The sequence below is a fragment of the Ovis canadensis genome, chromosome 2 (assembly GCF_042477335.2).
Source record: "Ovis canadensis isolate MfBH-ARS-UI-01 breed Bighorn chromosome 2, ARS-UI_OviCan_v2, whole genome shotgun sequence".
NCBI lineage: Eukaryota > Metazoa > Chordata > Mammalia > Artiodactyla > Bovidae > Ovis > Ovis canadensis.
This window is the reverse complement of record NC_091246.1, coordinates 74,117,668-74,141,756: the sequence shown is the minus strand read 5'-3', so window position 1 is coordinate 74,141,756 and position 24,089 is coordinate 74,117,668. Positions and strand designations below refer to the sequence as shown.

The 24,089-nt window shown below is 41.2% G+C and overlaps 1 protein-coding gene across 3 annotated transcripts in view; it reads right to left on the bottom strand.

Moving 5' to 3' along the window:
- PDCD1LG2 (programmed cell death 1 ligand 2) overlaps positions 1-24,089 on the bottom strand; it is a 126,672-nt gene that overhangs the window by 81,849 nt on the left and 20,734 nt on the right. For 2 of the 3 annotated variants that reach the window (XM_069576510.1, XM_069576509.1), the window contains exons 3-4: positions 20,846-21,151; positions 5,563-5,829 (exon numbers count right to left, since the gene is read on the bottom strand). In XM_069576510.1, the coding sequence (XP_069432611.1) occupies positions 5,563-5,829; positions 20,846-21,151 (573 nt within the window). The remainder of the gene's footprint in view (positions 1-5,562; positions 5,830-20,845; positions 21,152-24,089) is intronic. The other variant, XM_069576512.1, reaches the window with a different exon arrangement.

Here is a 24,089-nt window from a genome sequence, read left to right as displayed (position 1 = left end):
CTGTTTCTATCCTTTCTGACTGCTAAGGACTTTACATATTTCATTTAATCCTCATGATAATTCTATTAGGTATCTACCATTATTTATCCCTATTCTACAGATGAGAGGCTGAGTTCTAGGTTGGCTCAGTCATATGTTCATGTTCTCAAAGCTAGGAGGTAGCAGAGAGAGGATTTGAAATTCTAGTCCATCTGACTTCAGAGCCCATGCTCCTGAGCACTGCCAGGGAGTCACCTCCAAGTCTCCTGGGAGAGCTTCTCTGCCAGCCCTACAAGGGTCTTGTTACAGTTATTTCTTGTGCTCCCATCTCATTATATTTCCTAATGAAAATGCATCCCTGGTCAAGTGGAAAGAACCCTGTTTCAAAAGGAAAATGGTGTCACTACTCCTTAATTTCTGATTGAAAATTAGGATGTTCAGTCATCTATTCTGGAGCTACTGGAGTACCTCCCACCCCAGAAGCTCACTGCTGTATGTGTTTTCTTCATTGACTTCTGAAGAAGTATGTGTGGGTCACAGATGTCAGCAATGAGCAGCCAATTTATGAGAAAGGGCACAGTCATAAGACAACTTAAAAATGTCTTTGAGAAATAGGAGCAAGGAACCCGAGGGAGGATGTGTGACTTTGGTCATTTTGTTGCCGGTACTTGTATCACAAAACTAGGCAATCATTTGTACCACACAGACTGGCAGCTGGGATGATGGGACTGGGAATAGTCCAGGAGTAAGTCTCCAAGTCATTAATCTTACATTTACTGAGCACTTACCATGGGCAGAGCACTCAGGTTTTGCTTTAGTTTGGATATAAAGAAGACTCATGTGAACAATTAAAATGCATGGAAAATAAAAGAGCAATGAAAGACAAAAGACAAGCACAGTTGCAGGCAAGCAAAGAAATAGGTCTTAGGAGGTGAGATGAGGGGAAGATGCCTTGTACTCTGGAGATACCTGAACTACCCTGAGGGCTGGTGAGGACAACAAAGAATGATATTTTGTGTGGAAGAAACTGCCTGAGGAAAGAAGTCACGGTGACCAGGCAGGTACAGGTAGGTTCAGAGAGTACACGGTGAGGAAAGGGTACTACTTGGAGCAGAGGATCCGTGTCTGGGGGCAGGAGGAAGGTAGAGCTGAGAGGGACTCTCAACTCAGAGAATCTAACTGCACCAAGACTCCTCCATCTCCCTGCTGGCTGCATTCATGAGCGCTCTCCTAGGAGACCCCACAGGTACCTCCCACAACTGTTGATTTTACTATTATTAGGTCTCTCCCATGGAGAGAAGGGCCAGCTTACTTCATTCTCAACTTCTCACTGCCTTAAGGCTTCTAGACAAATGGTCAGTCTGCCCTTCCACCTCTCTATTATGAAGAGAAAAATACTGATGTAATCAGTGGTGACAAGGGTAGGTTGTAGTTATTTCCAAATTCTTCTTATCCAGGCCCTTGTTTCCCAGTGAAGATCCTTATGTAAGAGTCACTTTAGAAAACCATCTTTCATCCAATACTGGCCAACACTTAACCAGACAGAAAATTCTACATAACAAAGGAAAGTTGACTAAACAATTCCTGGAAAAAACTAATTCCCCTGGGATTATTAATACTTGAGCCTGTGGAGCTCTGGTTTCAAATTAGTTATAGCTCAGTTTTTATAAGGTGACAAGTCTGGTGGTCTTAGTTGTGATAAAAGGAGATGTAGAGAATGTTGAAAGGTCAACTTGCCTAATTCATTATTTTCACTTAAAGTTCATTCTCAAAATGGTACACTTATAATGTCTTCATTTCTGTCCATATTCTTAGCATGAATCCTCTCTTTGCCTTTTCACTTCATCATAATAACTTAGAAAGAAGCTGGGCTAACTTTAGTGTTGGAATTGTGTAGTGAAGTGTGGGGAGGTGGGGAAATGGGGATTTGGAATGACAATGGAGCTGGCTGCTCTGAAAACTATATCAGGGAGGATTTTATTTTCTAGGAAAAAAAAATGCTAGGAAATTAATGATGAGATGGGCACTGAGTCATTTCAGAGTTCTCCAACTGGCCTATGGATCAGTGCCAGTCCATGACAAAATTTAATTTGAGATAGAACAGTATCTCTGGTGCCTCAACTCATATTCTGTCTGTCCCACCTGATTTCAGCCATGGCTCAATGTGGCTGAATGACGGATGGTTCTTTGCAGGTTCTAACTCACTTCAGCCATGACAGCCATCCCTCAACAGTGTGCTGCTTTTGTGCCAGGGCTTCCCCAGGGCTGAAGGTTGTTTCCTCTCATCACTTTTTCCAGTGACCTACTTGTAGAGTCTTTGCTTCTCCTATCCACAAATTTAGGTTGCCCTGGATTAAAGTTCCAGCTCCCTAGTGGCCAATACTTCTACCAAGGATGCTGTGTACCAAGGGGCATGTTCTACCACATGTAAAGTTATAGCTACTGCCTAGTCAACTCGAGCTCTATCCACTGTCAGACCAGCGGGCAAAGCAAAGAATACTAATACTGGTAGAGGGGCTGATCTTGATTCCCATGTTGCTGCTGTTCAGTCTCTCAGTTGTATTTGACTCTTCGTAACCCCGTGGACTGCAGCACGCCAGGCTTCCCTGTCCTTCACCATCTCCCAGAGCTTATTTAAACTCATGTCCATTGAGTCAGTGATGCCATCCAACCATCTCATCCTGTCATCCCCTTCTCCTCCTGCCTTCAGTCTTTCCCAGCATCAGGACCTTTTCTAATGAGTCAGTTCTTCACATCAGGTGGCCAAAATATTGGAGCTTCAGCATCAGGACTTCCAATGAATATTCAGGATTGATTTCCAGTCCAAGGGACTCTCAAGATCTTTTCTTACATCATAGTTCAAAAGCATCAATTCTTTAGTGCTCAGCCTTCTTTATGGTCCAACTCCCACATCTATACATAACTGCTGGAAAAACCCGTAGCTTTGACTATATGGACCTTTGTTGGCAAAGTAATGGTTCCCATGAAGAATTCCGATGCTGCTACACAATGGAGGCAGGGAAGACTGTCTGGAACTCAGGGATCCACTGATTCTCTGAGTCTTGTTACTTCCATATCCAGTGATAACAATGAAAAGGCAATTGTAGCAACTGCAGCCTGCTGAGGATGAGGCGACTAGGGCTCAGGTCTCCCAGTGTTGAAAGTCTGAATCACCCCCACACTCTTCCTTCCCTCCACCCTCAAGGGGTGCCTCCAGGCAAACAAACTATTCCATCTGAAATGCTGAGTGAGGGAAAGCTAGAATGTATGCTGATGAGAGAGATGACAAATATCAACTATGGGTTGGGGTCAGTTGCAGCAGCAGAAACTGTAACTTGTTTCATGAACTCTGGTATATGTATCTCGTGCAGTGATAGTAGCTATTTCCCTGCCCAAAGGCTCGGAAAGGCTCGGAGACAGTAGTTTGAATACAAGGCATGAAGGGACAGACCTGAGCAGTGGAAGGGATCGACTACTGTCGTCCTGCCTCACTTTCTCTCAGCCTCTCTTCTGAGTTTAGCCACATATCGGGTAGAATTCTGGGTGGGCCTCAACTCACTTCATGGTCAGTGACTCCCTCAGGTGGACACATTGCTTTCTGCCCTGAAATGACTTTGATGCCATAGATGCTGGGGGAGCTCTCAGCCCATATTCATGCATAGCTCACAGCAGAAGGAAGTTACACTCCTGGGGACAACTGCTCACCACTGGAGGTAAAAGCAAAAGATTAGTCCTTCAGTCTGAAGCTCTTTGAGTAAACATCTTAGGAGATGATCTATACACTTCTCACGAGATTCTTGAGTATTTCAGCTTCTACTGTTCATGCCAACAATTGGCATAATGCACCCTTCTGTTTTCTCTTCCTTCTTTCCTGTCTTAATTTTTGAATGTCTCACTTCTGCCCCTTGGGGTCACCACCTAAATGCCTGCATGCCACACAAGTCCTCATCATAAGTTCTTTTATCTAAGATAGAGAGTAAATAGTGGAATATAATGATAATATAGCAAATCTTCTGTAAAGTCAAATTTAATCACTACTAAGGACTGTCTTTGTTCTGAAATTATATCCTTTATTGGTAAGATAGCAGAATAATGGCTCCTCTTAAAGATGTCCATGTTCTGAAACCTATGAATGCATTACCCTACATAACAAAGGATTGTGCAGATGTGGTTAAGGACCTTGAAATGGGAAAACTATCCTGAATTATCAGGTTGAGGTATGTATTGGTGGGGGGGAATCTAATGTAATCACAAGAGTCCTTAAGAGGTAGAAGAGAGAGGCAAGAGAGTTAAAGGAAGAGATGTGACGGCAGAAGTGGAAATCTAATGCTGGTTTTGGAGGTGGAAAGAAAGGCCATGAGCCAAGGCATGCAGGTAGCCTCCCAAAGGTGGAGAAATCCACAAAATGAATTCTCTCTTAGAGCCTCTACAGTCCCGTGGCAACTTGATTTGAGCCCAGTAAAGCTCTTTTCAGACTTTTGACCTCCAGAAGTGTGATCTAATAAATTTGTGTTGTCTAAAGCCCACAGTGGGGACTTCCCTGGTGTTCCAGTGCTAAAAAATCCACCTTGCAATGCAGGGATATGGGTTCGATTTCTGGACGGGGAACTAAGATTCTATGTATCCTATGGCAACTAAGCCTGTGCGCCACAACTAGAGAGTCCATGCATTGCAAGGAAAGATCTGCATGCCACAACTAAGGCCTGACCTGGCTAAATAAATAAATAAAATTCTTAAAAAAAATAAAGCCCATGATGGTTGTGGAACAATAGGAGACTTATGCCTCTGCAAAAAATTGACTTGTCTTATAAAATGATTATGATACTAAATGTTAGCTGATACTAAATGATCTGATACTAAATGTTAGCTGTTCTTATTTGTCAAATGAATGTTTTTAGCAGATAAAAAATTAGCAGACTATGAGAACTGTTATAAATTTTACTGATGCATGAAGTTCTAAAGTATAGGATTCAGCATAGCCAGAGAGGTCTATAAGTGATTTTTTTAAAGAGGTCAGTTTTCCTGGAAAACTCTAAAACCACTTGACTGGCAGAAAAGCCAGCAAAGTAATAGTCATACTGCTGACTCATGGCATTATGCCTGAATCAAAGTGATCAGCCCTTATGCTGGGTATTTTCAGTTTCCTCTTTGGGTCCATTCACTGCACACTCTATTTTAAGCCCTGAGAGGCTGACCTTATGAACATATCAGAGGACTTCCTTGTTCTCTGACCTCACCTGCATTCTGCCAGTGGGAGGCTCCAGCAGGAGACTGGAGGGTGGGAGAACAAGGTTGGGGCATCCATTCATCACCTTCTGTTCTTGGGAGTGGCCGCAGGTGGCAGTACCGTGTACTGGAGGCCCCAGGTCCCTTTTCCAGGTTCCAGCAGACTCTCCTGGAGGCAGAGGCGGTACAGCTCCACGACTTTTGAAGTCCCAGGTGCTCTATCCTACTTTTAGTAGTTTCTCTAAATCTTAATCACTCCCTTCATTACACTCTTCTCAGGTTACTCATTCTGACTGTGTCATCCATTTCTTGCCTGAACCCTCACTGGTAGAGCTAGGAAGGGTGGGCAGCTCTTACCTTGGACAATGGTGGCTGAAGTGAGTTCCTTCACATTGGCATTCCAGAATACACAGCTGAAATTCCTGCCGGGGTGTGGCTTTAGGCGCAGAACACTGGTAACCTGGTAGAGGCCTTCAGAGGTCTTGGTGTGGCTGGTGTTGGTAGGAATACTGATGTTTGGCCAAGACACTTCTGCCAAGGGATAGCCTTCAGCTTGGCAGGTGAGCTCTACCTCATCTGTCCCTGAGACCTTGAGGTAGCGAGTGTTTATTTTCTTGTAGGAAGCTGGGACAAAACAAAAAGAAGAAGAAATAAGTCTCTCGTTTCTGATTCCTATAGATCCCTGTACTTAATGTCTTATGAAATAAATTATCATTATCAATATTAAATAAAAATGGTTTTAACTTTTAAAACATTTCCTGTGTCCCAGATATCATGCTCTTTTACATCACTGAATAATTTAATTTTTACAACAAAAGAGCATCATCAATATCCCCAATTTTTGTTGAAGGTAACTGAGGCTAGAGAGGTTTATTTCACTCTAAGTCACAGGATTATTAACTGGTGGAGCCAATTATGCACAATCAAGGCTTGATTTCAAATCTCAATGGTGCTTTATCCTATCACAATCTGTGGCTGTTGGGGTGTGGCTTTAGGCGCAGAACACTGGTAACCTGGTAGAGGCCTTCAGAGGTCTTGAGAGGATCACAATCAACTGTGGAAAACTCTGAAAGAAACGGGAATACCAGACCAACTGACCTGCCTCTTGAGAAACCTATACGCAAGTCAGGAAGCAACAGTTAGAACTGGACATGGAACAACAGACTGGTTCCAAATAGGAAAAGGAGTACGTCAAGGTTGTTTATTGCCACCCTGCTTCTTTAACTTATATGCAGAGTACATCATGAGAAATGCTGGGCTGGAAGAAACACAAGCTGGAATCAAGATTGCTGGGAGAAATATCAATAACCTCAGATATGCAGATGACACCACTCTTGTGGCAGATAGTGAAGAGGAACTAAAAAGCCTCTTGATGAAAGTGAAAGAGGAGAGCAAAAAAGTTGGCTTAAAGCTCAACATTCAGAAAACGAAGATCATGGCATCTGGTCCCATCACTTCATGGCAAATAGATGGGGAAACAGTGGAAACAGTGTCAGACTTTATTTTGGGGGGCTCCAAAATCACTGCAGATGGTGACTGCAGCCATGAAATTAAAAGATTCTTGTTCCTTGGAAGGAACGCTATGACCAACCTAGAGAGCATATTAAAAAGCAGAGACATTACTTTGCCAACAAAGGTCCATCTAGTCAAGGCTATGGTTTTTCCAGTGGTCATGTATGGATGTGAGAGTTGGACTATGAAGAAAGCTGAGTGCCGAAGAATTGATGCTTTGAATCAATTCTTTAGTGTTGGAGAAGACTCTTGAGAGTCCCTTGGACTGCAAGGAGATCCAACCAGTCCATTCTAAAGGAGATCAGTCCTGGGTGTTCATTGGAAGGACTGATGCTGAAGCTGAAACTCCAATACTTTGGCCACCTCATGCGAAGAGTTGACTCATTGGTAAGACCCTGACAAAAAAAAAAAAAAAAGACCCTGATGCTGGGAGGGATTGGGGGCAGGAGGAGAAGGGGATGACAGAGGATGAGATGGTTGGATGGCATCACTGACTCAACGGACATGAGTTTGGGTAAACTCCAGGAGTTGGTGATGGACAGGGAGGCCTGGTGTGCTGTGATTCGTGGGGTTGCAAAGAGTCAGACATGACTGAGCAACTGAACTGAACTGAATTGAACAGCAGGTACATGATAAGTGCTATTATTTTTAAAAGACCTAGATTCTGTCTATACATATTCAAGAATAGAGTGTACTTATTAGTTATTTCTCCTCTATAACACCCCCCACATGCATGCACACACACATACGCACACACACGTGCGTGCACACATATACATGCACACACCATTCTGTGCAGTGGATGCTGAATGAATTAACCAGATATTCCTCCCTGCTCTCTAGAAAACTGAGGTCTAAAATAGATACAAGTGACACTGAGAGCACCAGGAAGACACAAGGACAAATTGTCCAACTGTTTTAGACTATAGCTAAAAATAAATGTTAACCACATATGCAAGTACAGGGAGGGCAAAAAGTAACCTGTTGACTTTTGGTGAAAGGAAGAGGGGGTGGGCACTAGCTTTCATTAGCTAGTCTTTAAGAAATAGAATTTTGATACCATCTTTGACGTGAAGACATATATATGGCCCAGATATGAATAAACATTTTTTCTCAAATTTTGGGGAGGAGTATAAATGGTGAAAAGTGATTTTTCTACTAAAATAATGGTAACAGCCACATGGAAAACATCAAATATGTATGACTTACTAAGTGTTTTCTAGGTACTGAGTTCATGTTCTGCACTTTTACATTCTGTGGACATGGAAGGAATAATCAAGCCCCTCTCCACAACTCTTGCCTTTTGAGAGCCTCCCTTGTGTGTCTCTATGTTATGAGCTGCTAATTTGATTGTGTTAGTCACTCAGTCAACTTTGACTCTTTGCTGCCCCATTAACTGTGGCCTGTCAGGTTCCCCTGTCCCTGGAATTCTCCAGGCAAGAATACTGGAGTGCATAACCATTTCCTTCTCCAGAGAATCTTCCCCACCCGGGGACTGAACCCGGGTCTTCTGCTTCACTTACGGGGTCATGGGTCACCAGAGAGCAGGATGACTGCACCTTGAAGAGCTGTTTATAGCCTGTGGCCTTTTCTTGAAGTCCTCTTTTCCATACCACTAAGCATGCTTGGCCAGGCCAGCTGGGCTGCCTGCCTCAAAATGCTCTCACAGTTTCCTCACTCACACTACTCCAGCTTCTCTTTGTGACTGAGTGGTGGGGAAGATTTTCTTATCTATGAGGCTGGATGGGTGAGTGACTTCACGGTCTGATTTGCAAATCTGGACTCAGTTTAAGACAAGGGAACAAGAAACCAGAAGTCCCTATTCTGAGTCATGTTCTCCAGTGCAGATTATAAGAGAAGGCTCAATGTAGGAAGAGGCAAAAGGAAAAAAATTACATATTCATCCAGTTATTATTTTAAAAACTGGAGGTCATTTCCCATTTGGCTACTAATTAATCTGGGTATATCTCACTTAGTCAAGAACTTAGAGACAACCGGGGTGAGTAGCTCTAAACCTGACTCCATCCCCTTAATATACCTCCATCACTTAAACCATGCAAAGACCCTATGTGGTAGACTAAGTGCATACTCCAGGAATAAACAAGAAAATGGCTGGAATCGGGGGTGACTGAGGGGACTTGAACTCAAGCCCTTCATGGGTACAGCATTCTTAATTCTGCATTGGAATCATCAGAAGAGGATGGTTCTCTAAGTAAGTACAAAAGTCTAGGAATGAAGCATCAAATATGGGAAGAGGGATGTTCTTGGAGGGACTTAGGGGTACTCAGAAATAGAAGATGAGAAGAATTAGGTTCTGAAGCAGCCTACTAAAGAACTTGAACTGGTTAGAATCATCGGTCTCCTTGGAGCCAATTTTGCTCTGTCTCTAGCAATCCAATAGTACCTGAAGCATGCATTTTAAGTACTTGCTTTATCTCATTTTGTTACTTTATCTACACTTATTTTTCCTTGGTTTGATGTCCCCTTATATCCATACTAGCGTTTGGGAGGGCATAAAGTAGAATAAATGGATTCATAGGAATAGTGTCTTATGGATGAGGGCTTGGCCTACTCCAGCAAGGCAGCTTAGGACAAGATACAGGTCTTGGCTGCCAAGTTGACAGGTGATTTCAGAGGTAGGAGGGCCAGGAATCAGGAGCTGGGCTGAAGTTTTGGCTATATAAATAAGGGAGCAGATGGGAGAGATGTTCTCCTAAAAGAATAATCAAGAAATGATGCAACAGACAAGGGATTAATTTCCAAAATATACAAACAGCTCATAGAACTCAACATCAAAAACACAAACAACCCAATTAAAAAATAGGCAGAACACCTGAATAGACATTTTTTTCAAAGAAAACTTACAGATGGACAACAGGCACATGAAAAGATGCTCAACATAGCTAATTATTAGAAAAATGCAAATCAAAGTTGCAATGAAGTATCATGTCACACAATCAGAATGGCTATCATCAAGAGTCTACAGAGAATAAATATTGGAAGGGTGTGGAGAAAATGGAACCGTCCTACACTATTGGTGGGAATGTAAACTGCTATAGTCATGATGGAGAACAGTATCAGTTCAGTTCAGTTCAGTTGCCCAGTCGTGTCCGACTCTTTGCGACCCCATGAATCGCAGCACGCCAGGCCTCCCTGTCCATCACCAACTCCTGGAGTTCACTCAGACTCATGTCCATCGAGTCAGTGATGCCATCCAGCCATCTCATCCTCTGTCATCCCCTTCTCCTCTTGCCCCCAATCCCTCCCAGCATCAGGGTCTCTTCCAAGGAGTCAATTCTTCGCATGAGGTGGCTAAAGTACTGGATTTTCAGTTCAGTTCAGTTCAGTTTAGTTCAGTCGCTCAGTCGTGTCCGATTCTTTGCGACCCCATGCAGCTTTAGCATCATTCCTCCCAAAGAAATCCCAGAGCTGATCTCCTTCAGAATGGACTGGTTGGATCTCTTTGCAGTCCAAGGAACTCTCAAGAGTCTTCTCCAACACCACAGTTCAATGGCATCAATTCTTCGGCGCTCAGCTTTCCTCACAGTCCAACTCTCACATCCATACATGACCACTGGAAAAACCATAGCCTTGACTAGATGGACCTTTGTTGGAAAAGTAATGTCTCTGCTTTTCAATATGCTATCGAGGTTGGTCATAATGTTTCTTCCAAGAACAGTATAGAGGATCCTTAAAGCAGAATTACCATATGATCTGGCAGTCCCACTCGTGGGCATGTATCCAGAAAATATGAAAACTCTAATTTGAAAAAATATATGTATTGGAATGTGCACTACAGCACTATTTACAATTGCCAAGATATGGAAGGAATATAAATGTTCATTGACAGATGAATTGGTAAAGAAGATGTGGTCTATGTATGTGTTCAGTTCAGTTCAGTCGCTCAGTCATGCCTGACTCTTTGTGACCCATGGACTGCGTAGCATGCCAGACTTCCCTGTCCATCACCAACTCCCGGAGCTTGCTCAAACCCATGTCCATTGAGTCAGTGATGCCATCCAACCATCTCATCCTCTGTCATCCCCTTCTCCTCCTGTCTTCAGTCTTTCCCAGCATCAGGTTCTTTTCCAATGAGTCAGTTCTTCACATCAGGTGGCCAAAGTATTGGAGTTTCAGCTTTGGCATCAGTCTTTCCAAAGAATACTCAGGACTGCTTTCCTTTAGGATTGACTGGTTGGACCTCCTTGCAGCCCAAGGGATTCTCAAAAATCTTCTCCAACACCAAGTTCAAAAGCATCAATTCTTTGGTGCTCAGCTTTCTTTATAGTCCTCCTCTCACATCCATACATGACTACTGGAAAAACCATACCTCTGACTAGACGGATCTGTGTTGGCAAAGTAATGTCTCTGCTTTTTAATATGCTATCTAGGTTGGTTGTAGCATTCCTTCCAAGGAACAAGAGTCTTTTAATTTCATGGCTGCAACCACAATCTGCAGTGATTTTGGAGCCCAAGAAAATAAAAAGTCTGTCAATGTTTCCACTGTCTCCTCATCTATCTGCCATGAAGTGATGGGACCAGATGCCATGATCTTAGTGTTTTGAATGTTGAGTTTTAAGCCAACTTTTTCACTCTCCTCTTTCACTTTCATCAAGAGTCTCTTCAGTTCCTCTTCATTTTCTGCCATAACGGTGGTCATCTGTACATGTGAGGTTATTGATATTTCTCCCAGCAACTTGATTCCAGATTGTGCTTCATCCAGCCCAGCATGATGTACTCTGCATATAAGTTAAAAAAGTAGGGTGACCATACACAGTCTTAACGTACTCCTTTCCCGATTCAAAACCAGTTTTTCCATGTCTGGTTCTAACTGTTGCTTCTTGACCTGCATATAGATTTCTCAGGAGGCAGGTAAGGTGGTCTGGTATTTCCATCTCTTTAAAACTTTTCCACAGTTTGTTGTGATCTACACAGTTAAAGGCTTTGGTGTAATCAATAAAGCAGGAGTAGATGTTTTTCTGAAAAACTCTTGCTTTTTCTATGATCCAGTGGATGTTGCCAATTTGATCTTTATTTTCTCTGCCTTTTCTAAATCCTGCTTGAACATCTGGAAGTTCACAGTTCATGTATTGTTGAAGCCTGGCTTGGAGAATTTTGAGCATTACTTTGCTAGCGTGTGAGATGAGTGCAATTGTGCAGTAGCTTGAACATTCTTTAGCATTGCCCTTCTTAAGGATTAGAATGAAAATTGATCTTTTCCAGTCCTGTGGCCATGGCTGAGTTTTCCAAATTTGCTGGTATATTGAGTGCAGCACTTTCACAGCATCATCTTCCAGGATTTGAAATAGCTCAACTGAAGTTTCATCACCTTCACTAGCTTTGTTCGTAGAGATGCTTCCTAAGGCCCACTTGAATTTACATTCCAGGATGTCTGGCTCTAGATCACACCATCGTCATGAAGATCTTTTTTGTATAGTTCTTCTGTGTATTCTTGCCACCTCTTCTTAACATCTTCTGCTTCTGTTAGGTCCATACCATTTCTGTCCTTTATAGAGCCCATCTTTGCATGAAATGTTCCCTTGGTATCTCTAATTTTCTTAAAGAGATTTCTAGTCTTTCTCACTCTGTTGTTTTCCTCTATTTCTTTGCATTGATCACTGAGGAAGGCTTTCTTATCTCTCCTTTCTATTCTTTGGAACTCTGCATTCAAATGGGTATACCTTCCCTTTGCTCCTTTGCCTTTCATTTCTCTTCTTATCCTTGCTATTTGTAAGGTGTCCTCAGACAACCATTTTGCCTTTTTGCACTTCTTTTTCTTGGGGATGGTTTTGATCAATGCCTCCTATACCATGTCACAAACCTCCATCCATAGTTCTTCAGGCACTCTTTCTATCAGATCCAGTCCCTTCAATCTATTTCTCACTTCCACTGCATAATCATAAGGACTTTGATTTAGGTCATACCTTAATGGTCGAGTGGTTTTCCTTACTTTCTTCAATTTAAGTCTGAATTTGGCAATAAGGAGTTCATGATCTGAGCCACAGTCTGCTCCTGGTCTTGTTTTTGCTGACTGTATAGAGCTTCTCCATCTTTGGTTTCAAAGAATATAGTCAATCTGACTTCAGTATTGACCATCTGGTAATGTTCACGTGTTGAGTTTTCTCTTGTGTTGTTGGAAGAGGGTATTTGCTATGACCAAGTGCGTTCTCTTGGCAAAATTCTGTTAGCTTCCCTACTTCATTTTGCACTCCAAGGCCAAAGTGTGTGTGTGTGTGTGTGTATAAAATATAACTCAGCCATAAAAAAAACAATGAAATAATGTCATTTGCAGCAACTTGGATGAAACTAGAGATTAGCATACTAATTGAAGTAAGTCAGACAAAGACAAATATGATATCACTTATATGTGGGATCTAAAAATATGATACAAATGAACTTATTTACAAAACAGAAGTAGATTCATAGACATAGAAAACAAAGTTATGGTTACTATAGGGGGATAGGGGAGTGGGATAATTTAGGAGTTTGGGATTAATAGATTCACACTGCTGCTGCTGCTGTTCAGTTGCTAATTCATGTCCAGCTCTTTACAACCCCATGGACTATAGCCTTCCAGGCTCCTCTGTCCATGGGATTTCCCAGGCAAGAATATTGGAGTGGGTTGACATGTCCTTCTCCAGGGGCTCTTTCCAACCCAGAGATCAAACTCATGTCTCCTGTATTGGTAAGCAGATTCTTTACCACTGAGCCACTTGGGGAGCCCTAGATATACACTGCTGCTGCTGCTGCTGCTGCTGCTGCTGCTGCTAAGTTGCATCAGTCGTGTCCAACTCTGTGTGACCCCATAGACGGCAGCCCACCAGGCTCCTCTGTCCACAGGACTCCCCAGGCAAGAACACTGGAGTGGGTTGCTGTTTCCTTCTCCACAGATATACACTGCTATATATAAAATAGATGAACTACAAATAGTTACTGTATAGCACAGGAAATTATATTCAAAATATGTAATAACCTATAATGGAAAAGAATCTGAAAAAGAATATATATATATATACCACATATCTATATATATATACATACATATAAAACTGAATCACACACAAAACTAACATAACATTGTAAATCAACTATTCGTCAATGAAAAAATAAAATACATTTTTTTAAAAAGAATGAGCAAGATCTGAGGGAGAGGCATGAGCCCACATCCTTCATTTATATAACATTAAAGACGTCTCGCCATCTTATTTGGGAAGTGGCTGAAAACACATCATTATCAGCAACACACAATGGGGAAGCTGGACTGAGGGTGATATTCTTAGGAAAATATGAGTAAATTTTAGAATTTCAGAGGTGGCAGTGATCTTAAAATTCAATTAGTCCAACTTCCTGAAACGGCAACCCACTCCAGTACTCTTTCTTGCCTAGAAAATCCCATGGATGGAGGAGCTTGGTGCAGGCTACAGTCCATGGGGTCACAAAGAGTCGGGTACGACTGAGCCACTTCACTTCATTCCACTTCCTGCTCAACAAGAAGCATCTTCTCCAGCAGCTTTGCTAGATGACTATCTTGATGAATGTTTCACATGTACTTGGAAACAATGTGTATTCTGTAGTTGTTGGGCATGAGTTTTATATAAGTCAATCAAGATGGCTAATGCTGTTCTACTCTCTTGTTTACTTTTTGGGTATTCCAGTTATAACAGAGATGAGTTGAAATCTCCAAATATGATTATGGATCCGTTTATTCCTCCTTTTAGGTCTGTCAAATTTTGTTTTATACACTTTGAAGCTATATGGTTAGATGTATACACATTTAGGATTGCTATATCTTCCTGCTGAATTGATTTTTTTCTATCATTATGAAATGTCCCTTTTTCTCTTTAATAATATTTTTTTTCTTGATATTGGTAACCTACTAGATAACTAACTTTTGGTTAAATATACTTACGAATGGAAGCTCCTACTTCCAGAAGTGGTCCTTGCAGTGATTAGACAATAAGAAAGTTAAACTTTCATTGGGAAGATTATCTTTATGCCGAGTCAAATTTTGCCTCATGGTAGCTTCAACCCATTGGTACTTACTTGTCTGGTTTAGCAAAACAACACATGGTAAGCATAGTAGTTAAGAACATGGGCCTTAGAGTCCAAAAATTTTGACTAGACTTAAGTGCTACTTACATAACTTGTCAGGCCTTAAGCCTCATTTGTAAAATTGGCACAGTATTACTTATCCTTAACTGTAGTGTTAGAATGATAAATGAGTTAGGTACCTAGAACGTATTAAATAGTCAATTAGTGCTGGTAATTATTATCTCTTCCTGCTTTCACTAATTGCCGACTTGCCTCACTATTCTCCATTTGGCTTCTCAGTCTGTTTCATCAAAAGAATTACTACTTTCTGATTTCAGCATCCACTGGTTTAAATGCTTTCTGTTATCCTGCTATCTCTGACTATATGATTCAAATGTTACTGGCAACTTTAGCATTTCTAAAATAAAGATAAGCTTTATAATCTTTACTATATATTATAGCACTATATTATCCACTGTACATAGTATTATCTGCTTTATCATCATAATGACCATAACTAAGGTGGAAAAAATGTAGTTTTAAATGCCTTAAACTTAAAGAGTCCTGGCAGGTATCTAGCAGTCATTAAAAGAAATATTTTAGGACTGCTTTCAATTGGTCTGTTAAATGACCTGGAGAGGAACATCAGGTTAAACAGTTTGTAATTCCCAGGAGCTTTCCCACCCCTCAAAATTCAGGATATTGTTTTCTTCTCAGGCTTTCCTTATTCCTTTCTGTTTCCCCAGGGAGCAAAGACAGAGCAGAGATTTAGCCTCATTACTAAGTTACTTTAGCAAATGCTTTTTTCTGGGTCTAGAAGCTCAATGTACAGACATCATTTCACTACTAAGATGTTTCTCTTGGGCTGTCTCCTCCCTTTGCTGTTTGTCTTCCCCTTCTTAGGGTGAAGGCTGTTTCTCTCTATGCTGCCTTCTTCCTCCACCTTTTGATGAAGTTGTACTCTATCCTGGGCCTTTCTGTTGATTTAAAGAAATTCTGCCAAGCCTCAGCCTGCTCAGGCCTTCAGGACGGTTTGGCCCTTCTGTTCTTAGCTCCTGCTCTGTGTCTGTCTGGGATCCATGCACAGGCCGGTTCTCAGCCGCTGTGCTCAATCCCTGGCTTCTCATGGCTGCTGTGCTCTCCTCTTCCATCATGCTGCCTGGCCTTTCTCTGACAGATATCTAATCTTGGGTTGCAACCAGGCATTTCAAAACCTGCAGCCTTCTGTTACTGTCTTTTATAAACTCTTTAGCCGTGCTATCTGGTGTTTTTTTTCCCTGTCCTTATGAAATCCATCCTCTCTTCACCATATTTATTATGAACTGTTGTCCAGACATCAAAGAAACTATTATAAATCTATTTTCAAGTATATGCCAAAAATCAGGCATTTTAAAGACAAACACATCCTTCCTCTAGTCTTGTTCTATTTAAGCACACCCTAACTGAGGTCCCAGATCTCCCCTGTTTCTTTCAGAGACCCCCAGTTAGGGCAGAATATCCTTAGGTGCTTGACTTCAACCTCCTCTTTTTTTTTTTTTTCCTTTTTGCTTGCATTCCTCCTAAAACAATTGTGATGCAGTGTGCCCCCTCTCACATATTTATTAAGTTTATTCTTGGAATATTTCATAGGTTTCTATATTGGAAAAATATATAATGTTTAGCATTTTACGAACACATATTTTCAGTAAGGCATTTCACTCTTTCACAAATGTATCCAACATCACCTAGATATCAAAGAAGGTGTCTTTAATACACACCACCATCCACTGAAAGATACAGGGCTTTCCTGGTGGTCCAGTGGTTAAGAATCCTCCTTGCAATGCAGGGGACACCCGTTCGATCCCTGGTCTGTGAAGATCCCCCATGCTGCAGAGCAACTAAGCCCGTGAGCCACAATGACTGAAGCCCATGTGCCTGGAACCCGTGCTCCACAATAAGAGAAGCCACTGCAATGAGAAGCCCACACACCACAACTAGAGAAAGTCCACATACAGCAACGAAGATCCAGTGTAGCCAATAAATAATAAATAAATAAATTTATAAAAAAGAAAAATACATATATTCTACTCTAATGGTCAGAACTTTTCTTTTTATTAATATTCCTTAAATATCACTCTACACTTCTACACTTCTACAGAATTTATCCTAATGCAACATGTTTGATCACTCCTTTGTGGTTATCCTTTTGTTTCTTTGCAGCAACAAAAATGTATAGCTATTGAAATTGATTTTTTTTCTTGTGACCATGAGGCTTTAAGTGTTAAAATTGTTATTCAGCATTGAGGTCTAATTTCCATTATTATCAGCACACGTAAAATCAAAACAAATATTATGAATATTGACAATTATTAAACATAAGAAAAGTTTACTGGAAATGTATCTCTTAATGGGATGGATGGGATTCTCATTTTCTACCTGTGCATGAGGATGCAAATGACTTAACAGTTGGAATGAGACAATCTTCAGAATCAATTCTATTTCTGTTTTTCATTTTTTGTAGCTATAAGGGCTAAGGAATCTTGCTCATATGAATAAATAGGTGGGCATGGAAGGAGTTCAGTTATAGTAATATTTCATTCTTTGAAAGCCTTATGATTTATATAACAAAAGTACTTCATTTTTTTTTATTAGCTATTAACTCTATTAGGGACTACTTCAGTTTTGCTGAAAACAGAGAATTTGATACTTCCTGGTTTGCTGAAGGATTTGTTAGCCATTACAATTTGGTAAGATATCAGTATTTCCAGTCATTCTTTTGTTTGGCACTATGTAAGTTTTCACACCTCGGAGCAAAGCATTATATTCATGATGGGTGAGAGGTAGGCTTTATATGAAATGTGTAAAGCAAAATTAAAAGAGGAAGTGTTTTAGGGGAACCCCAAGAGCCTTGCCTGCAAGGCACATTCTCAGGCACAGTCAACTTAGGGAAAGAGTATTTGAGGAAGATGAAAATCTAGAAACTAATTTCCTAAAACTGTCTATGTGTATGCATCCCATAGAAAGTCTTTGTGATCCCATATGGTCTAGCTGGACTGGAGAAGGCAATGGCACCCCACTCCAATACTCTTGCCTGGAAAATCTCATGGACAGAGGAGCCTTGTAGGCTGCAGTCCATGAGGTCGCTAAGAGTGGGACAAAACTGAGCGACTTCACTTTGACTTTTCACTTTAATGCATTGGAGAAGGAAATGGCAACCCACTCCAGTATTCTTGCCTGGAGAATCCCAGGGACGGAGGAGCCTGGTAGGAGGCCATCTATGGGGTCACACAGAGTCGGACAAGACTGAAGCAACTTAGCAGCAGCAGCAGCAGCAGCATAGTCTAGCTGGACAATCATTAAAGGTATAAGGGATTAATAATTAATTATTTAAGGTTTGAGTCATCCTGTCACATCATCCCTGATCTAGGTGAGGAAGCAGACAGAGTGCCTTTCCATGCATGAGGGAAACCTCTCAGCCAGAGCAAGAAAGACTGGGACTGGTATCAAATTGCCCAAAGATCCTACATGCATTAAAGCATGCCCACAAAGATCAACAAACATGGGGCAGTGATTTCAGGGTGCAGATATCCAAGGACACTAGGAGATCGTGAGGATGTTGAGCTCTCTCTCCTCCCATTGATTAAACTCAGACTAACATCAATGTCTGGAGCTCCTCCCAGCTGACTGTAGAAAACGCAGTAAAGGTAGGAGGTTACATCCAGGCTGAGGGCTTTCTTGATGATTCACTGTTAGTTGATGTGGAAGAGGGCACTATCCTTGTGGGACCTGAGGGTCTTTGAAGCAAATCTCTGGACACCCATCATATGCCAGGCATCATGCTCAGTTTTTTACGTTATCTCTTTTAATTTTTACAGTAATCCTATGTGGTAGATGCTACTATTGCTGCTGCTGCTGCTAAGTTGGGTCAGTTGTGTCTGACTCTGTGCGACCCCATAGACGGCAGCCCACCAGGCTCCCCCGTCCCTGGGATTCTCCAGGCAAGAACACTGGAGTGGGTTGCCATTTCCTTCTCCAATGCATGAAAGTGAAAAGTCAAAGTGAAGTTGCTCAGTCGTTTCCGACCTTTAGAGACCCCACGGACTGCAGCCTACCAGGCTCCTCTGTTCATGGGATTTCCCAGGCAAGAGTACTGGAGTGGGTTGCCATTGCCTTCTCCAGCTACTATTGCTATTCTTTGACAAATAAGAAAAATTCCAGATTAGGATAACCTCAGATATTCAGATGATACCACCCTTACGGCAGAAAGCAAAGAAGAACTAAAGAACCTCTTGATGAAAGTGAAAGGAGAGTGAGAAAGTTGGCTTAAAACTCAACATTCAGAAAACGAAGATCATGGCATCCGGTCCAATCACATTATGGCAAATAGATGGGGAAACAATGGAAACAGTGACAGACTTTATTTTGGGGGCTCCAAAATCACTGCAGATGGTGACTGCAGCCGTGAAATTAAAAGATTCTTGTTCCTTGGAAGAAAAGCTATGACCAACCTAGACAGCATATTAAAAAGCAGAGACATTATTTTGCCAATAAAGATCCATCCAGTCAAAGCTATGGTTCTTTCAGTAGTCATGTATGGTTGTGAGAGTTGGACTATAAAGAAAGCTGAGCACTGAAGAATTGATGCTTTTGAACTGTGGTGTTGGAGAAGACTCTTGAGAGTCCCTTGGACTGCAAGGAGATCCAACCAGTCCACCCTAAAGGAAATCAGTCCTGAATACTCATTGGAGAACTGATGCTGAAGCTGAAATTCCAATACTTTAGCCACCTGGTGAGAAGAACTGACTCATTGGAAAAGACCCTGATGCTGGGAAGGATTGAAGGCAGGAGGAGATGGGGATGACAGAGGATGAGGTGGTTGGATGGCATCACCAACTCAATGGACATTAGTTTAAGTAAGCTCCGGGACTTGGTGATGGACAGGAAAACCTGGAGTGCTGCAGTCCGTGGTGTCACAGAGTCGGACACAACTGAGCGACTGAACTTAGACTGACTGATGAAAATCGAAATAACCCACTCAAGGTCACAGGTGAAAACAACATTCACCCTCATTCTAATTATACCAGTTTGTCCTTCTTTATTCCAGATTGTAAAATTACACCACAGCTGTCAAGGTCAATGGTCTTTAGGGACCAAAATTCGGAGACTCTCCAGAAGACAGAACAGATCCTCTGAGGTCTAGCGGCAGAGGAAAACCGACATAGTTTACCTCAGAACAGTTAGTAAAGGCTGAGCCACACAAGCTGATTAACAGAGCCAAATCTACTTTTCTATAGTTGTTATGTCTTTCCTCAAGTGACCTTTTCCAGAACAAACAGCAACTTGAAGATTCTCTTCTGATTTAGGTTCTTGGCTCATGTTGTGGTGGAGAAAGCCCTCAACTCAGAGGAATGGAGACAGCTACTGAACTGGCTCCCTCAGGCTACCCATTTCAGTTCTCTGAACTTCAGCTGTTTCTGTGCAATAGATAAGACTGAGGCTAGAGTAGCATTTCCGAAACATTTTAGTCTATGACCCAGAGTGAGAAAGAATTTATTATACTACAAGCCAAGATGCACACCCACATGCATGCACGCGCGCATGCGTGCACGCACACACACACACACACACACACACCCTCTGAAAAAGTTTGTGATGCCCTGATATATTCAATTTTATTCATTTATTAATTTTATTGGTAAAAAACCCACTTTTGTCACTCTTTAAACTGATATTTTAAACTTCTAATGGGTGGCAAATCATAGTTTAAAAAACTCTGGACTCTGAAAGAGTAGTATAATATCAAGCCAATATCGTTCCTGTGGATTAGGCAAAACTTATCTTTGGTACCCTCCCAACTTACAGGGAGTCATTTTCCTGGCTTTCTCTATACCCGTTTTATTCCCTCTATCCCCATTTACCCTCACCTCCATTGCTTTATATGTAGATATGAAAAACTACTTCTGAGCAGGTGCTTTTGTCTTCTCTGAGGTAGCTTTTTCTGTTAATAATCATCATCCCAGTTTTTGCTTGGCTAGCTTCAGTGGACTTGTTATTTGCAACTAATAGGTCCTGCATTGGAGAGGCGCCTCCGTGGATTCCAGGCCCTGAAAGTACTCACCTTTGACTTTCAGTGTCAGGTACTTGTAGTCCCAGGCAATCCCATAGATGATCAGGCAGCGGTACTGCCCTGCATCCTTCAGCTGGATTCGGGGGATGAGGAACAAGGCCTTCCCCAGGGGCAGCTGCTCCTCCAGCAAAGTGGCTCTTTCACTGAGCAAGACTGTATCATTTTCCACTTTTTGCAAACTGGCTTTTAAAATTCCGAGTTCCACAGGACCTCCAGTGTCAAAATCACACTCCAAGGTCACATTGCTGCCGTAGTCTACCATGTACATTTCCTTTGGGACGGTCACTGTGAACAAAGCTGAACAGAAAATAAGACATTCTCCCACTGTCTGGCTTCACATTTCAGTTCTGTTCAGAGTCGGGGAGCTGAGGAGACCCATATAACCTTGGTTTCCCAGGAGACACCTATCATTATCTGGGCATTTGCAGAAGTTCTTTTCTATCCCTTGCCCCATCCACTTTGCGGAAGAGTGTAATTCTTGATCCCTGCTCTGAGGTAGTTCTTGCCTCTCAACACTCGTCACCTGTACAGCTGACTGGCCTCCCACTGCTCCCATGATCCAAGCTCATTTTCTTTATATGGATCAAATTACATCATTCCCTGCCAAATTTTACCTCCTCTCAGCAGAGATAGTAATAATAACAACTATCAACTGTTGAATTCTTACTAGGTGGTGGGCCTCTGCTAACACATGATCTCTTTTAGTCTCCCCAGGAAGCCAATGAGGTAGAGCCATCTTCTTTTTAGAAAATGAAACGGATACAGAATGGTTAAACAACTTGCCTAGGATTGCACAGCCAGGATCAGACCTAGGTATTGCTAAGTTCAAGTGCTTTTGACCACTACATCATACAAGCCCACTGTAGAAATGTCTTTTCTACTAATACTTAATGTATATCTACCATGTGTCGGCCACTGTTCTAGACTCTAAACCATATCATTCAATACTGAAAATGCAACCATAAAATACACATAATCATTACTGTTTTATAGTTGAAGAAACTGGGTCAAACAGGACGCACAGTTGTTTCAGGATGCACAATTAGTAAAGTTAAAATTCAGAGCCAGTCAGATGGTTGACTTCAAAATCTATAGTTTTTGAAACAGTAGCTCCCCAAATGTGAGACATATACCTCAAGAAGTATGCACAATGATTTTAGATATGAAAGAATCAAGGCCCAAAGGGAGTTGGGTTATTCAGAGAATTTATTCCCTCTTCAATTCATTTCAATCTTTCAAATTACATACAATTTGCAACTAGACTTTCACATTTCTAACAATGGTTATTTTTCCTTTTAATAAAACAAGAAGCGTTCAGGCAGATATTATCAGGAGACTTTAAAGCACCACTTTACTTTTATTGCATTTATTTTTGCTCATATCTTCTATTTACTAGTATCATTGATACTGGTTTTCCATTTACCACGGGGGTAGATTGTTTTCTTCAAAAAATAAAAGCTCAGTTGATTTAGATAATTCTATAAAAACAATAGTGCAAAGAGTAGTCAAACATGGCAAAACTAATGAAAGTAGTGTATGCATGAATAAATTGTGAGAGACTACAAAATTATGCTGTTTCTATCAATAATAAAGGGGCAGTCATTAAGACTGTGTGTACGATCTCAAAGTAGCTTCTGAATTACGACAGAAGATTAGATCAAATTATGTTCAGTAGGACTTGCTTCATTAATCCATTCATTTAATTAATTCAAAACTTTCATTTAACAAGTATTTGGGGATGGCTTCTAGAATATGCTGTAAAACATAAAACATAGTATGAAAAGAGCTTGGGATTTAGTGACAGATGAACCTGGGTTCAAATTCTGAGTGTATCCAGATTATGAACCCTTTGATCTAGATCACATCATTAAACTTCTATGAGTCTCAGCCTCTTTATCTGCAAAGGTCCAAGGTTAAATCTACCTGCCAGCAGTGTGGTGAAAACTAGATAAACAGCACAAAATGGCTTATTTTGGCAGGTAGTAGGTAGTCAGCAAACATTGGTTCCTTTCTTTTCTACCGTGCTTTAGTTCTTGAGAAAGTGGTATTCTGACCATCCTGGACAACAGATTTCACGTAAAAATAGATAGGGGGTTTTTAGTTGCTCGAATGATTCACATTGAAATTCTCTTCTGACTGGAGTTTTTCCTTCTACCATCCTGAAAATCTTTGAAGGCAGTGCAGGTTGAATTTGTTTTGGTGTCTCCAGTGCCTAGCACATACTAAATTCTAGTTAAAGGTTTAACATATAAGTAACAAAAAGGAGGAGAGGAAGAGAAAAAAAAGGACGAGCCTACCCATATTTGCAAAGAGTAGGACATGACTGAGAGACTGAGTATGCATGCACCCATATTCACTTCTGTTTTCCTCTCATCAAACTTCATTTTGCCCTAAATTGCACAAACTGGCATTCTTAATCACCACCCAATGCACCTGTTGGTGTAGTGCACAAATATGAGTTTTATTAAAAATAAGTGATGAGTTTATATCTTTCTTCCAAACCCTGTTTTAACCACAACTAGAAAATGAATGTGCCTTTCTAACAGAAAGGAGTTCACATCTGCCTGGTATTTTTTGTACAGAATGGGTTTGGGCAGTGCTTCTGTATAAAACGTTAATTAAGCTTGCATTTTTTTGGCCACATTGAGAAGACTCTGGGATGATACATGTGAAAAAAGACACTGTGCTTCTAAATTTCCCACATGATCCCATTTTGTGGAATGCCCTGAACACTTGTAATAACTCTCTCCCAAGTCTCCATAATAGGATACTCCTAAAAGTAGATTCCTAGAATCATCTCCAAATATTTGTTATTACGTCCTCTTATAACTAAAACAGAGCTACCTGTTATGAAATATACTCTGCCCTGAAGAGTAAAATATTTATTTATTCACTCATCAAATATGTATTAACTATCTTCTATGTGCCTGGTTTAGAAATTTATACTACTTTGACTTTCTTCATAGTACTTCCTTCTCTTTTATTATACAATAAAAGAAGAACAAGAAACAAGATAAAACAAGAAACAGGGAAGAGAAATGGGGATTGCAGGGAAAGTTAGTTGCTGAGTCTGAGATTTAACAAGAATCAGAGGACTTTGGTGTAGTCTCTATTGGATTTATTTAGCAAATTTATTTACCACACTTACACTTTCTTCTCATGAGAGAAGGAACACCTGTAACTTCCTCTGGAACTCCCCACAGCATACAGCAGAACTCCCCTCTTCACTGTCTGG